This window comes from Thamnophis elegans, chromosome 4 (genome assembly GCF_009769535.1).
Source record: "Thamnophis elegans isolate rThaEle1 chromosome 4, rThaEle1.pri, whole genome shotgun sequence".
Lineage (NCBI taxonomy): Eukaryota > Metazoa > Chordata > Lepidosauria > Squamata > Colubridae > Thamnophis > Thamnophis elegans.
The window spans coordinates 15101916-15116541 of NC_045544.1; the positions used below are offsets into that span (position 1 = coordinate 15101916).

At 36.5% G+C, this 14626-nt stretch overlaps 1 protein-coding gene across 4 annotated transcripts in view; it reads left to right on the plus strand.

Moving 5' to 3' along the window:
- The window catches only part of SENP6 (SUMO specific peptidase 6), a 66368-nt gene that overhangs the window by 13991 nt on the left and 37751 nt on the right, over positions 1 to 14626 (plus strand). For 3 of the 4 annotated variants that reach the window (XR_004255178.1, XM_032215286.1, XM_032215288.1), the window contains exons 3-5: positions 2648 to 2711; positions 6914 to 7050; positions 9521 to 9616. Coding sequence is in view for 3 of the 4 variants with exons in the window: in XM_032215286.1 (XP_032071177.1) it covers positions 2648 to 2711; positions 6914 to 7050; positions 9521 to 9616 (297 nt within the window). In the remaining variant the exon portion in view is untranslated. The remainder of the gene's footprint in view (positions 1 to 2647; positions 2712 to 6913; positions 7051 to 9520; positions 9617 to 14626) is intronic. The other variant, XM_032215287.1, reaches the window with a different exon arrangement.

Here is a 14626-nt window from a genome sequence, read left to right on the forward strand (position 1 = left end):
CTGCAGTATTGGAAAAATGATTGAACAAAACACATCCATTAGAGGATATGTACTGCAATGTATTTGCAACTGTAAATTGTGTGTTTATACTATGTTAGTTTTATACTAAATATTAAAAAATTATAAATGTGTACACACACACACACACACACACACACACACACAACATACATACATACTACATACATACATACAGTATACGCATGCTTCTGGGTAGCTTGTACTTTAAAAGCGAGAATAAAAAATCAAGAAACAGATCCTAAGGGGGGAAAAACCAAGCATAGCATAACATTTCTACAGCTAGTCCTCAATAACAACTACAGTTGGGATTGGAATCTCAGTCATTGAGTGAGATGGGCATTAATGAGATGGCTGTGTGACTGCTTTGCTCAATCCCATCACTCTCAGTTGCAGTTGATAAGTGAGGATCTCCGGGGTTGTTAAGTGGAGCAAAAGAGTTGCCTGCTTAAGTATTTTAGCTCTGTGTGAAATTAAAATTCTCTTAGCAGGCAATTCTTTCACTCTCAAACTTTCTCGAACTCACTGAAGAGTCTTCACCTCTTCTTGCTTCTCTCCACTTGCAACTTTCCCTGACAGCATTTCAGGGGACTTTGGAATTTGATTTTGGAATTTCCCAATTGGTTCGGCATCTTGAATTGTCTACATAAGCCCTTTAGAAACCTGTGCAGGTCACAGAGCAGCATAGTTACATGATACAACATGTCCCACACTACCTACATTGTTGTATTCTGGACCTCTTATAGCCTCCAAGTGCACATAGCAATCACATGTCAACCAGTCATAACTGTGAACTGGTTGCCAAGCACCAAAAATGAGGTCACATGACCATTGTGGAGGGACCTTTTATTATGGCCAGAATTGCTTTGTGGGGCACAAAGCATCCTTCCTGAGGCCATTGTAACAGTTATTGAATGGCCAATCATAAGTCAAGGACTATAGTGCTGGACTTCAGCAGGTATCCTATGTTTACCTGGAAGAACAGTTAAATGTTCCAGAGATATTTGGAACATCATTTAAGGTGGCAGCCATGATTTCTGGGGGAAATATTATAGGGCAGGTGCTAGGACAGAGAAAGCTTGTTCCTAGATGTCAACAAATGATGTTTAACAGAAGGGATCAAGAGTGTGCCCATTTCCCTAATCTTATTGGGTGGGCATAAACAATGGGAGATATACAGATTCTCAAATAAAGTTCTATGCCATAAAGTCCGTTATAGATAATAATGAGCATCTGGAATTGTCCCTATATGCCCCTAGCAACTAGTACAGGTCATAGAGCAATGGAATCACATGGCATAACAGACCATGCCCGTCACTACCTGCTTTGCCATATTCTGGGTCTGTTATAGCCTCTAAATGCTCTTCGAAGGCAGCTTGTTATTAATGCATATTGATATGTAATATAGGAACTCCAGGGGTTCACTCTTTTTCCAGGGTATAGCTGCTTGTTATTAGAATAGAAATAAGGGTAATATAATAATAGCTCTTAAAACACTCACTGAATGAGAGTTTATCTGGTACCTTAACAGTGAAAGCTATGAGACATTGTAGCAAAATGCACATATTAGAAACACAATTATTGTGACATGCTGTATTTGAGAGTGACACAAAGAGTTGGGCTAGTTGAAAATGTGACAATCTATTTAAAGTACTATACAAGTCAAATTCCTTTTTTAGCATTATACAGCACCAGATTGCTCAAAACCTTATTGATTCATTCTGATCATTTCTAATTACTTTTTCTCTGGTCATGCTTGCAAACCATATGAAGGTAGAATTCAGTTACGATTTTGATATAACAGGTACGTTTCTTCACAGAAACGTGTGTGTGTGTGTGTGTGTGTGTGTGTGTGTGAATGAATGAAAATGAATGAATGAATGAACGAACGAACTGTTTTGGATGCTTTCTCTCAGGATCCTAGCTGAATTTGCTATCTTAGGGTTGTGCCATTGCATCTTACTGGCCTAATGCTAACAGTGATTTCAGCATTCTTCGTCCCTGGTAGTTCATATGGTTGCACATTTCATTCTTCTCAGGTCACTAGAAGGATCTGCTTTTCTTTCCCCCCCTGCTGTTGCTTCCTTATGTTTTTCTCTAAAAACTTTCAGCTTTCAGTTTTGGATTGCATTGATTAAATTATTGCCCTCAAACCATTTTAAAGAGATATGGTGTAGAGTTAAAAGCACTGGGCTGGAAACTGGGAGACTGAGTTCTAATATTGACTTAGGTTGGAAACCAGGTAGGTGACTTTGTACCAGATACATACTTTGCCCTCGGATAATGACAATTGCAGAAGATCCCCCCCCCAAAAAAAACACTGAGTTTTATTGAAAGACTATAATCTAGCAACAATATTAAACTTGTCAAATAAGTAGATTTGAGAGTATTATATACATTGCAGTTTTGAAGTCTCCAATGCTAAAATGTTGAATGTTATAAGCCCTATTTTGAAATAAAATTCTATATAAACTTCATCTTTAAAGAAAATAGTGCTGTTAGTCTAGAGAGAAAAAATCAAATGGAAATATTCTTTGATATGTGAAGATTTTGTAACGATTGGTGAAACTTGATTCTTGTCTTAATCTAAGTCAGTTGGTGAAAGTTTAAATATATTTTTTCTATGTAGTGAAGCCAATTTGCTGTCATTTGATGAAAGTGATGGAACTTGCAGTCCCAATGGTGAAAGAAAAGTGAGTATATAAAATATAATGTACATTTATTCATTTTACCAATGCCATATCACATGAAATTTATATTTATTTAATACAATAATATAAGAGCGGAGTTGGAAGGGACCTTGGAGGTCTTCTAGTCCAACCCCCTGCCTAGGCAGGAAACCCTATACCCTTTCAGACAAATGGTTATCCAACATCTTCTTAAAGACTTCCAGTGTTGGGGCATTCACAACTTCTAGAGGCAAGCTGTTCCACTGATTAATTGTTCTAACTGTCATGAAATTTCTCTCCCTTGCTCTCCTTGATTAGTTCCTACCCATTGCTTTTGTTCTACCCTCAGGTGCCTTGGAGAATAGTTTGACTCCCTCTTTTTGTGGCAACCTCTGAGATTGGAACATGCTATCATGTCTTCCGTAGTCCTTCTTTCATTAAACTGGACATACCCAGTTCCTGCAACCGTCTTCATGTTTTAGTTTCCAGTTCCCTATTAATCTTCATTGCTCTTCTCTGCATTCTTTCTAGAGTCTCCCATCTTTTCTACATCGTGGCGACCAAAACTGAATGCAGTATTCCAAGTGTGGTTTACCAAGGCATTATAAAGTGGTATTAACACTTCACGTGATCTTGATTCTATCCCTCTGTTTATGTAGCCTAGAACTGTGTTGGCTTTTTTGGCAGCTGCTGCACACTGCTGGCTCATATTTAAATGGTTGTCCACTAGGACTCCAAGATCCCTTTCACAGTTATTACTGTTGAGCAAGGTACCACCTATACTGTACCTGTGCATTTCATTTTGTTGCCTAAATGTAGAACCTTACTCTTTTCACCATTGAATTTTATTAGATAGTGCCCAATGTTCAAGTTTGTCAATATCCTTCTGTATCTTTAGCCTATCTTCTGGAGTGTTGGCTATTCCTGCCAGCTTTGTGTCATCTGCAAATTGATGAGTTCCCATTTATTCCCGCATCCAAATCATTGATGAAGATGTTGAAGAGTACTGGGCCTAAAACAGAGCCTTGGGGTACTCCACTGCATACTTCCCTCCGTGAAGATGCAGTTCCATTGAGGACTACACGTTCAGTGCGGTTGGTCAGCCAGTTACAAATCCATCTGGTGGTGATGCTGTCTAACCCACACTCTTCTACTTTATCTAGTAGTAGGTTATGGTATCTTAAAGCCTTACTGAAGTCCAAGTAAACTATATGACGGCATTCCTCTGGTCCACTAATTTTGTCACATTATCAAGAATGCAATAAGATTAGTCGGCATGATCTGTTTTTGACAAACCATGTTGGCTTTTGGCTTACTTTGTTGCTTCTAGGTGTTTGCTAATTCATTGCTTGATTATCTTTCCAGAATCTTTCTGGTATTGAGGTCAGGCTGATAGGTCTGTGGTTTCCTGGATCTGTTTTTTCCCTTTTTTGAAGATGGGAACCCATCAGCTCTTTTCCAGTCTCTGGCAGTTCCCCGGTGCTCCAGGATCTCGAAAGAGAAAGTTCGTGGTTCTGAGATCTCGTCTGCCAGTTCCTTCAGAACCCTGGGGTGTAATCCATCCGGTCCTGGTGATTTGAACTCGTCTAGGGTAGATAGGTGCTCACTTACCATTTTCTTCCCTATTTCAACTTGTGTTCCTAATCTGATTTTTGTGGTGCTGTTTTTGATAGGTTGGACTGTTTTATCCCTTTGTGTAAAGACAGATGCAAAACATGAGTTACCGTATATACTCGAGTATAGGCCGACCCGAATATAAGCCGAGGCACCTAATTTTACCACAAAAAACTGGAAAAGTTATTGACTCGAGTATAAGCCTAGGGTGGGAAATGCAGCAGCTACCGGTAAATTTCAAAAATAAAAATAGATACCAATAATGTTTTTGAATATTTATTTCAAAGAAAAACAGTAAACTAGCGGTGTATTCAATGAAATACTTCACTCACCTCATGATGCTGATGTCCCGCTGTGATGATGATGTCCCGTGCAGCCGCGGGAGCGATGTCCCGCCTCCTATGACACACGGCACAGTGATTCCTATCATTGGATCACTGTACCAGAGGAGGTGGGACATCGCTATGTGGCTGCTTGCCATAACAAGGAGGAGGTGGGACATCGTTGCAGAGCGGCAGGAGGGGGAAGGGGAATCGTAAGACAGCCCTGCATTACATTAGAACGTGAGGAGGGGGGATGGTGCGGTGCGCGCTGCGCGGCAAACTGACACAGAGGGAGGGGAAACTCACAGGGGCACTGGGCCATTCACGAGTGTCACCCAGCGGCATGGCCCCGCCCCTTTTTCTCCTCCATTTCGGGCAAATTTTTCACTGACTCGAGTATAAGCCGAGGTGGCTTTTTTCAGCCCAAAAAGTGGGCTGAAAAACTAGGCTTATACTCGAGTATATACAGTAAATAGTTCTGTTTTCTCCCTGTTGCTTGTCACCTTCTTGCCACTTTCTCCCAGCAATGGACCAATTGTTTCATTAACCTTTTTCTTGTTTTTAACATGTTGGAAGAAGCTTTTTTTGTTATTTTTAGTTTTGTGGCAAGCCTTTCTTCATTGTGAGCCTTAGGTTTCCTCATTTCATCTTTACATGCTCGGGCTATTTGCTGATATTCTGCCTTAGTTATGTCCCAATCTTTCCACTTTATATACTTATCTTTTTTGTCTTTCAGTTTGTCAGAGAGTGCTGGTTTCTTTTAGGAGCTGTTATTTTTCTTCTTCATTGGTATTGTGCTAGATTGGGATTTTGTAATCTCATTTTCCAAAATTTCCCAAGCTTCTTGAGTTGTTTTCCCCTTGAGGATTCTCATCCATGGAATTCTTCCCAAGCTCTCTTGAAATTGAACTTAGCTCTCTTAAAGCTCTCTTACTCCAAGCTAATTCTGATTTAGTCTTTGACCTACAAGAACAATTAACGACCAGAATTTCCATGATGAAACAAGGAGTTGTTAAGTGAGTCATGCCTGATTTTATCACTTTTGCCATGGTTGTTAAACAATTCACTTCAGTTAAGTGAACCATGCGGTGGTTAAGTGAAGCCAGCTTCCTCCATTGACTTTGCTTGTCAGAAGCTGCTTGGCAAGGTTGCATGTGGCAATCACATGAACACACACACACACTGGATGCTGCAACCATCGTAAACATATACCAGTTGCCAAATGCCCAAATTTTGATCTTATAACTGTGGGGATGAAGTCATAAGCATGAGGACAAACAGTATGCAGTATATATTATATCATGAAGAGTATCGAATTATTAGCAGCCTGATAATTATATACTCTTATTTTCTTTGGAAATTGAGAAACAGTTGTTATGTTTGTTTACAATGGGTACATATGCTTGTGGTGTGGAATAGGTAATGTTGAGAAATCAGTAATTCATTGTCTTATCAAAAATGCCAGATTACTTGACAACAATTTGTTTACACATAGCACTAGCTCATCATGTAGCTTATTTTGACTTCAGTAAAAAGTAATGATAATATGTGAATATATCCAATGTATTTTGTAGATTGTAGCTTATGAGTTGTCACTATTTTTACATTTCATGCCAACCTAAAAGTTGACTAAATTTGTGGACTTATTTTTTAAATTAATTTCTCAAATACAGATAGTCTTCTGCTACAACCATTTGTTTAGTTACTGTTCAAAGATACAATGACACTGAAAAAAATGACATGACATTTTTCACACGATCATTCTCGCATCCTCATTGTCACATAATCAAAATTCAGACACTTGGCAACTGGTTCATATTTATGACGGTTGCAGTGTCCTGGAATCATGTGGTTCCCATTTGCAACATTCTAACCAGCTAAATTAATGGGGAAGCCAGATTTACTTAACTGTATTTCTAACTTAACAATTGAAGTGATTCACTTAATAATTGTGATAAGAAAAGATTGTAACTTGGACAAAACTCACTTAACAACTGTCTCACTTAGCAACAGAAATTTGGGACTCAATTGTGATTGTAAGTTGATTACTATGTCCAGTAATCAACCCCCCCACCCCCAGTTTCCTGAGCAGCATACAATTTATTTAAAATATAAGGTGTAGAAAGGTATTTCTTTTGGAAAATTTTAATCCTACTATTTGAGCAGGATCTTCCAGTTTGGGGACATTTGAGACAGTATGAAAAGGCCTGAAAATGTTTTAGTATTTGAAAGGGTGACAGAAATGTAATTTCCTCTTTTGATATGATGGTTTATGTTCTTTTATTTCAGCCATGTCGCCATCGCTTTGGAGCCAGAAATGATGCCTTAAGGACATACAGCAGACGAAACAAAAGTGACACTCCTGGAACTTTAAAAAGCACCCCAACTGGACTTAACATATCGGGAAGCGGCAAGAATATATGGTGGTGTGCTTTTCAGATGATCTCAAAATTGTTTAATATGTGGTGTATGTCTGGAGGAAATGTTAGTTAGAGTGCTGCTAACACTGTTCAGCTGTCTGTTTCCACTGTAGTGATTGTATTTAAGCAAGTATAAAAATACATCTATTATAATATCTAAATATTATTTTAGATACATATTGGAATATATAACTATATATAAAAATGTCCAACTACACAGAACTTTACAGAACCAGAACGAACAGATAGGAGCACATTATTTGTTGCTATTGAACACTCAAGAGAGAAAAATTTCCCCTTTCCAGCTAAAGCTTACAGTAAACCCAATGACGTCTGGTTATTAGCAAAAGAATGCCTGTGCATATATCTTTTGTTGCCAGTATTTCAGTTGCTATGTTGAGTTGTACGATGAAAATCACAGAATGCAAGGGACAAAATTAGACTTAATCTCCTGAAGACTATCTGTTCCAATGATAGTATTATGCTACACTAACTGCTTGTCGTGTGCTTTTAAATAAAGTTATTTTCCAACAAAGGAATATATACTATAGGTTTGATATCTGCTTTCCAGAAAATGTTGACTTGGGCTTTTGTGCATCATTTTTTATTTTATTTTAGAGCATTGTTTTTTAAACTTTGCACCTATGCCAATTCCTATAAAAATAAAAACTGTTTTAGCAAACATTCAACTAATTGTTCTCTTTCTCCTCCAACCACAGCAGCCACCAATCTTGCTAGTGCCCAAGTTGGAGGAGAAAGGGAGATGTTTGGAAATGCTATCTAGCGAATGAGTTAATTATTTTTTCCTTGACTTTAATAAATTTTAAAACTATAATTATTGCAATCTATCATTGTGTATTTGGCTTAAAATTTGAGACCAAAAAATCATGGTAAATGTTACATAGATGTAAACACTTAAACACAATTGTTCCTTGCTTTATGTTATTTAAATTAGAATAAAAATCAAGTTGTTTTGAAAATTTTTGATAAAATAACATTTTAGGATTCCTCCAAAATTATATGTAATATGCTGACAATAATCTATTTCAGAATTACTCTGTGTTATATCTATGTTTTGTTGGGCTACCTCCTGTTTTACTATGCCATTAAATGATTCTTCATTTATGTACTGTTAGCATATTTGTGCCCATTGCGTTTATATTTTATCAGTTTCTTTCTTCCTTCAATTGCCTCAGAAGAAGAATTTGTAAACTTTATCTTATGTAGGAACACATATGTAGAGAATGTTGGAATGGAATGGAATGTTGGCATTTCCTTTCAAACCATGCCACAAATATACTCTCAAATTATGCCAATTTGGTAGCAGTTTGTGGTTTCTGGAAACAATGTTCTGCATCAATATAAATTCTTTGGATGATAAATTTGGCTTATCCCTACGTCATTATATTAATCTCATCAGCAGATTCCCCTTGGATGATTAGGATCGTGTTTAAAATCCTAATAGATTTATGGCTTTACCTTCTACATCTCAAAGAAAAGAAATTCCGCTTCGGAAATCTATACCAATTGAAAATTATAGTTTTAGTATTTCCCTTGCACTGTGAAATTAAGCAATGTTAGTTTTGTATATTCTTCAGGTGAACAAGATAAATTCAAATAGTTCATAGTTCAGATTTTTTGGAGAGGATCTGCAATTTTGTATTTTTAGTTATCAAGATGGAAAGACAATATTAATAAAATCATACCCAGTAAAACCTGTGTAATATAGTTATCACAAACTAACATAACTAATTCTTTGTCAACTCTTTGTTTTTACCATTTTTAATTTCCTTTGCCCATTTACCCAACAGTATTTCCTAATATATTTGCTGTGATCATCATCACTGAAATTATTAACTAGATTTTTGAAATGGGACAAATTGTTTCAATAATGAATTTTATTTTTCTTTAATTTTTTTTTCTTTAATTTTTTCTTTACTGTTTTAGAAGAAAAAGAAAACAAATAAGCAAAATAAAAAATGATCTATATATATATTTATATATCCTGTACAGATAATGCTTAGCATTTATTTGATTAAAAATTAACTTTAAGTTGCATTTAACTTCCTTAAATAGTGTAAGTAAAAATTTAAATCTCTGCTCTAAGTGCCCCAAATGTCCAATAATACTGAATTCCAATTGTTATTCAGTTATTAATAATGAACTTGTGAAACAGATTGTTTTGTGTGTGAATGGGTGTGAGAGAAAATAAAACACTGCACTTTTTTAAGAAGCTTTTTCACCTGCTGCACTAGCAGTAGAACATGTGGATCCTTCCTATTTGTTTTACTGGCTGCCAGTTGCTATTAATTAAGCACTTAAGCAATTGCTATGATTAGACAGTGTTGTGGAAGCTCTGATTCATTCATTCATTTAAAGATAAAATGATTGAAGACTATTTAAAATAAGTTGAACATTCGGTCCTGTTGTGAATAATAACAATAATACTCTTTCGTATTTTATTATTATGTTTCAGTGTAAATGCTGAAAATAGATCCTGTTCAGAATCAGAAGTAAGGCCAGACGTTTCTGTCCTCACACACAAAACACGAGTAAAAACAGCAGCACAAAAGTAAGTTCTAAAAGTCATAGACCCCCAGTCTGACTTTACTAGGTTTGTCTTCTGTGTAATTTATACTCAGTATTTAAATGTGATTTGCTATTGGTAGAATCAGAGACTTAGAAGGGATATTTGAGGTCATCTAGGCCAACACCCCCTCCCCCTTGCTCAATGCAGGATGATTACAGCATCTATGATAGATGATAATCCATCCACTGTTTGAAAACCTTAGCAACAAGGGAACTAACCACTTCACATGGCAATCTATTCCTCTTGTTGAAAACTGATCGTTTAGAGTAAGTTCTTCTAATATGTGGTTTGAGCCTACTTCCTTAATAGTGATAGTAATCTGTTGATAGTGGTCCTGTTCTTGGGGCAATGTAGAACTTAAAGAATTGAGTCAGCCTTTCAGATATTTGAACACTGATATCAGGTTTCCCTTGAATCATTTCTCTGTAGACCAGGGGTGTCAAAACTCACGTCATCATGTGATGTATTGCAACTCCCCCCCCTTTGCTAAACCGGGGATGGCTTGGCGCATCCGGCCGCAGACTGTGAGTTGGCACCCCTGCTCGAGATCAAATGTGCCAGTTTTGGGATAGTGATACCATCTGTTACCGCACTCCAGTTTGTGAAGAACCATTGATGAGCATTCCTACAGCAATGCTCAGTAAGGCATGTATCCACTTAGAATTCATCTGACCGGCCTTCCCTTTAACCAGCTTGTTAATGAGAATGCCATGAGGTTTTTTGTCTGATGCCTTTGTTAAAAAGACACATAACGTCTGCAGCACTACTACAACTTGCTAGGAACTTACTTTATCAAAAATGAGGAAAAGATTAGTCCAGCAAGGTTTATTCATGAAGTACGTGCTCTTGATTATGAATGACTGAATTCTATCTACAAAAAACAATCTCGGACAGACAGATCTGTATTTCTTGGATCAATTGTTCTCCTTTTTTTAAGATAGGGATAATATGCACCTGCAGTTATTCTGGATTTATTAAAGGAGTCACCCTAAAGTTATCAGCAAGTTCAGTCACTATCCTAAAATGTATTTCCTTTGAACTGGAAGATTTTAAATTCATTCAAGATTGACAAGTATCACTAAATACATTTCTATCTCAAAGTTCCGTTCCATTCTCATCCTGTTCTTCATAATTCTCAATAGGATACATATTCTCTAGTCAGAAGATTAAGCAAAATACTAGTTGAGTGGTCTGCCTTCCCTTTGGTCTTTTTAGCATTTTTCCTTCTTAACTGAGCAATTGATCTCTTTTTGTATTTTTTTTTAATGTTGAGTGTATCTGAAGAAGGCTTTCTTGTATGTGATTTTTAAGCTTTGTTTGCCAGCTTCTTTATAGTTCTGTGCTAGCTGTTTGTGTTGTTCTTGTGACATTCATCTATATAGCCATTTTGTTTTTTGATTCAGCTATCATAAGTTATTTGTGTATCGTGTTGGCTTCATCAGTTTGGCATTTTATATTTTCAATTGTGCTTTTAGTATCTCCTTTTTCGGGGAAACTTTCCTTTTTTCTATTAGTTTCTCCTGAAAAGTGGGTTCTAAAATGACTGGACATTTATGGCAATGTTTCCATTGTCATTGTATTAACCAATAGAGTACTATAGAGGCCTTAGTTGTTGAAGTATTCAGAATCCTAACTGTGGCATTTAAAGTTGTTGAATATCTTGGACAATTTTAGTACTTTAACTTCTCCTTACAGCAAAAATTAGTTAAGACCTTTTGAAAATTGTATCTTATGCTATGTCTGATGTTGGGGGTTGTTGGTTTCTAATCCTGCATTTACTTGTCAAGCTCCTTACTATATTCATTCTAATTCTGATCTTCTCAAAAATCGTGTTTATGTTTGTTGGTTGAAGTCTGACTTTAAAGATTTGGATTTTTTTTATAACTTTATACGTGAACTTGAAGTTGTAACATGCTATATGACTAGAGCTTGTTCAAGAATGTGGTTCTGAATTTTTTTCCATTTGTATGTTTTGAATGAATGTTATGAAAGTTGTTTCCAGTTTTAATTTTATAATAGGGACACAGTGATGGCATTTTGATTGTGGCAGATTGCTATTTCATTACTGGACATGTGTTTAATACAGGACTATTTTTCTAAAGTTTGCTTGGCCATTTTATTTTCAGCCTTGTTTAACACTTGGCAGTATTAGAAAACAATTTATTATTACCCAGAAATCATACTCATGTCCCTACTGTGTGCTTCAGAGAATCCTTTAAGGCGATCCAGCAGAGTTTATTTTACACATAAAAGGAAAGTTTAGTTTTCCACTATCACTATTAAAGGTAGCTTGCTTGGCTTATGTTGGCAATTTCTTTAAAATTACTTCATTTTTTTAATAAATAAGTTCGAGCTATATAGATGGGAAACTTTCAGATGTTTTGTCTATATACTGCAGACCCATTCCAGTGGATGAGATTGTACTTGGTGGCAGAGAGCAGATTATTATTATTATTTTCTTGTAATAAAGCAGAATTTTAGGGGGATAGTTACAAGGGCAGAAGAATAGGACAAAATAGTGTTGGAATGAGATGCGTTCTTTTTCCTTTTTTTACCAGACTGTTAATCCAGCACCCTTGTAAAATCTCATGTCCAAAGGACAAACCCTGAATAAAATTTTAGATTTGAAGGTTAGCTTATCCTACCCATATTAGCCTTTTCCTCAGAGTTTGTATTGGGCTCTTCTGCTTGATCAATGGAGTCCTTTTAAAGAATGTGCTATACTCTGTATTAATCCAGCCTTGCGGAGGAGGAGCTGGTAACTCCAAGTTTCTTATGAAGCAGGTCCTTATTTAATACGCTTTCAATAAGTGTTGGTTACCTGAAAATAATGAGGCAACCAGCTGATACACTGCATCTGGTTGTAGTTTAGGTTTAAATTCCCTTATTGTAAACATGTAGGTTTAGTGCTACTTACCAATGAATGTTCTGCATTTGATATTAAATGTTAAAATTTTAGGTTTCTAAAAGCACATTTTAAAGAACTCATATTGAAGGGCTTTGTATCTTACAATATTTCTCTCTTTCATATTTTAAGCAATCGGGATCTAAACGAAGGTAAGCACAAGGGAAATGGCCATGATAATGAGAATTACTGTAGAAGTATTGTTTTCTGGCACTTCCTGAATGACTTTTTTTCTTACCTGGATAGTAACTGAGGACAGGCTTATCTAAACAGATATCAGCTCTTGTTACATTTTCTATTCATAGCTTTAAGTTGTTTAAGTTGCTTTCGGCTTATCTTGAATAAGACAAGTGTATCAGTGCACATTCGGTTTCATATGCCCCATTTTACTGTTTTTAGTCAAAGCATGTAAGTGATTTTGAAATAAGAATAAATGTTGCCTTTATATTTCTGCCTTGATATGGAAAATATAAGCCAAGACTCCAACTTGACACAAAACTTAGTGACATTAGTTATGAGATGATCTGAAGGATATATGACATTGGAAGTAAGAAATAATCTTTAATGTGATGGAGATGATTATAATTTAGAATCCAAATCATGAAAAGCTTAGGTGGTTGGTAAAAGTGCACTTCAGCTGGACAAAATGACTTCCAAAGTTCTATTATATTGGAGGATTTTCTTCTCTAGGTCTTACAGTTAACGAGACCTCGTTTAAGAACTACTCCTTCAGCGGCTGTTTCAAGTTATGATGAAGCTGAATGAATGGTCCTTATGACTGGTGCTCAAAGTTCTGGCTGTCCCAGCACTCCTGAAGTTTACATCAGTGGTGGGTTACTAACCGGTTTACTACTGGTTCGCTCATGCTCGCGCTTATGCATAGAAGCGCTCAGGCAGATGGGCGGAACCTCCCGCCGCCACTACCAGTGCGGCTGAACTGGGAGCAACTCATCTCTGAGTTACATGATCACAATCTGGACTCTTGGCAACCAACTGACCATTTAGAATGGTTGCAGCGTCATGTAGTCATTTGATAGCTATTTGTGAGATTCCTTCCTGGCTTCTCAAAATCAGTTGAGAAACCAAGAGGGAAGGTCACAAGTGCTCTGGCAACTCACTTGGAATCATCCACCCCTGCCTTCCTTGCACAGTGGCTCATGAGCCACCCATACATTCTCCCCCACCTGTAAGAGCCATCAGTGGTCTCCTGCACATTGCACTACGCATTTGCATCACACCTTAACTGCCCACTGGCCTGCTTGCAACCCACCTGGGACCTCCATGACTCTGCTTACCAATGGCAGTAGGGAGTGATAAGATTGCTGTTGCTAAGCAATGTGGTCATGTCGCATATTGTGACTACATCACTTAGTGATAGAAATTCAAGTCCCAATTACTTAGTTAACAGGACTAACAGTATGAGATGCAGAGAAGAGATTTGGAAAGGGATATGGCGAATTATGATGGTCAGGATCATGACAAATAGATTCAGTTATTCAGAGTATTTGGTTATAATTTTTATATATTTAAGGCATTTGAACTTCTTTTCTACTTAGGTTGGCCTGATCAAATACTGTTCATGCATTATTTTCAGAATAGAAATAGTGAATGAGAAGAATTAAAATTATTTGGATCAATTTTTAAATTGTTTGATTTTTTAATTTGTTATAAAAGTCAAAATTATAAGAAACAAATAATAAACTAATGTATTCTAATTTATAATTAAAACAATTATACACATTATAATTTTTTTAAAATTATTTCTTTATTTTTAATAGTAGTAGTTTATGATTGATCTTGTGACTTCTATCAACTAAAATAAAATAATAAAATAAATATGGTGCATAGTCTAGTTCCAGAATAAGATAGATAGGAAATGAAATGTGTTAAAATAAGTAATCAGCAATCAGTTAAATGAAGGACCCTTACAAGATATCCAGTTTGTTCAATGTATTGTGTTTTTGGGACCATTGCCTTAGTTATAAACTTAGCAATTCTGCATACAAAATATACATTTAGGCCCGGGAGGAAATATGACAGTCTGCAGGCTCTGGGGCATCGAGGTGGAAGGGGGGGGGGCAGTGCAG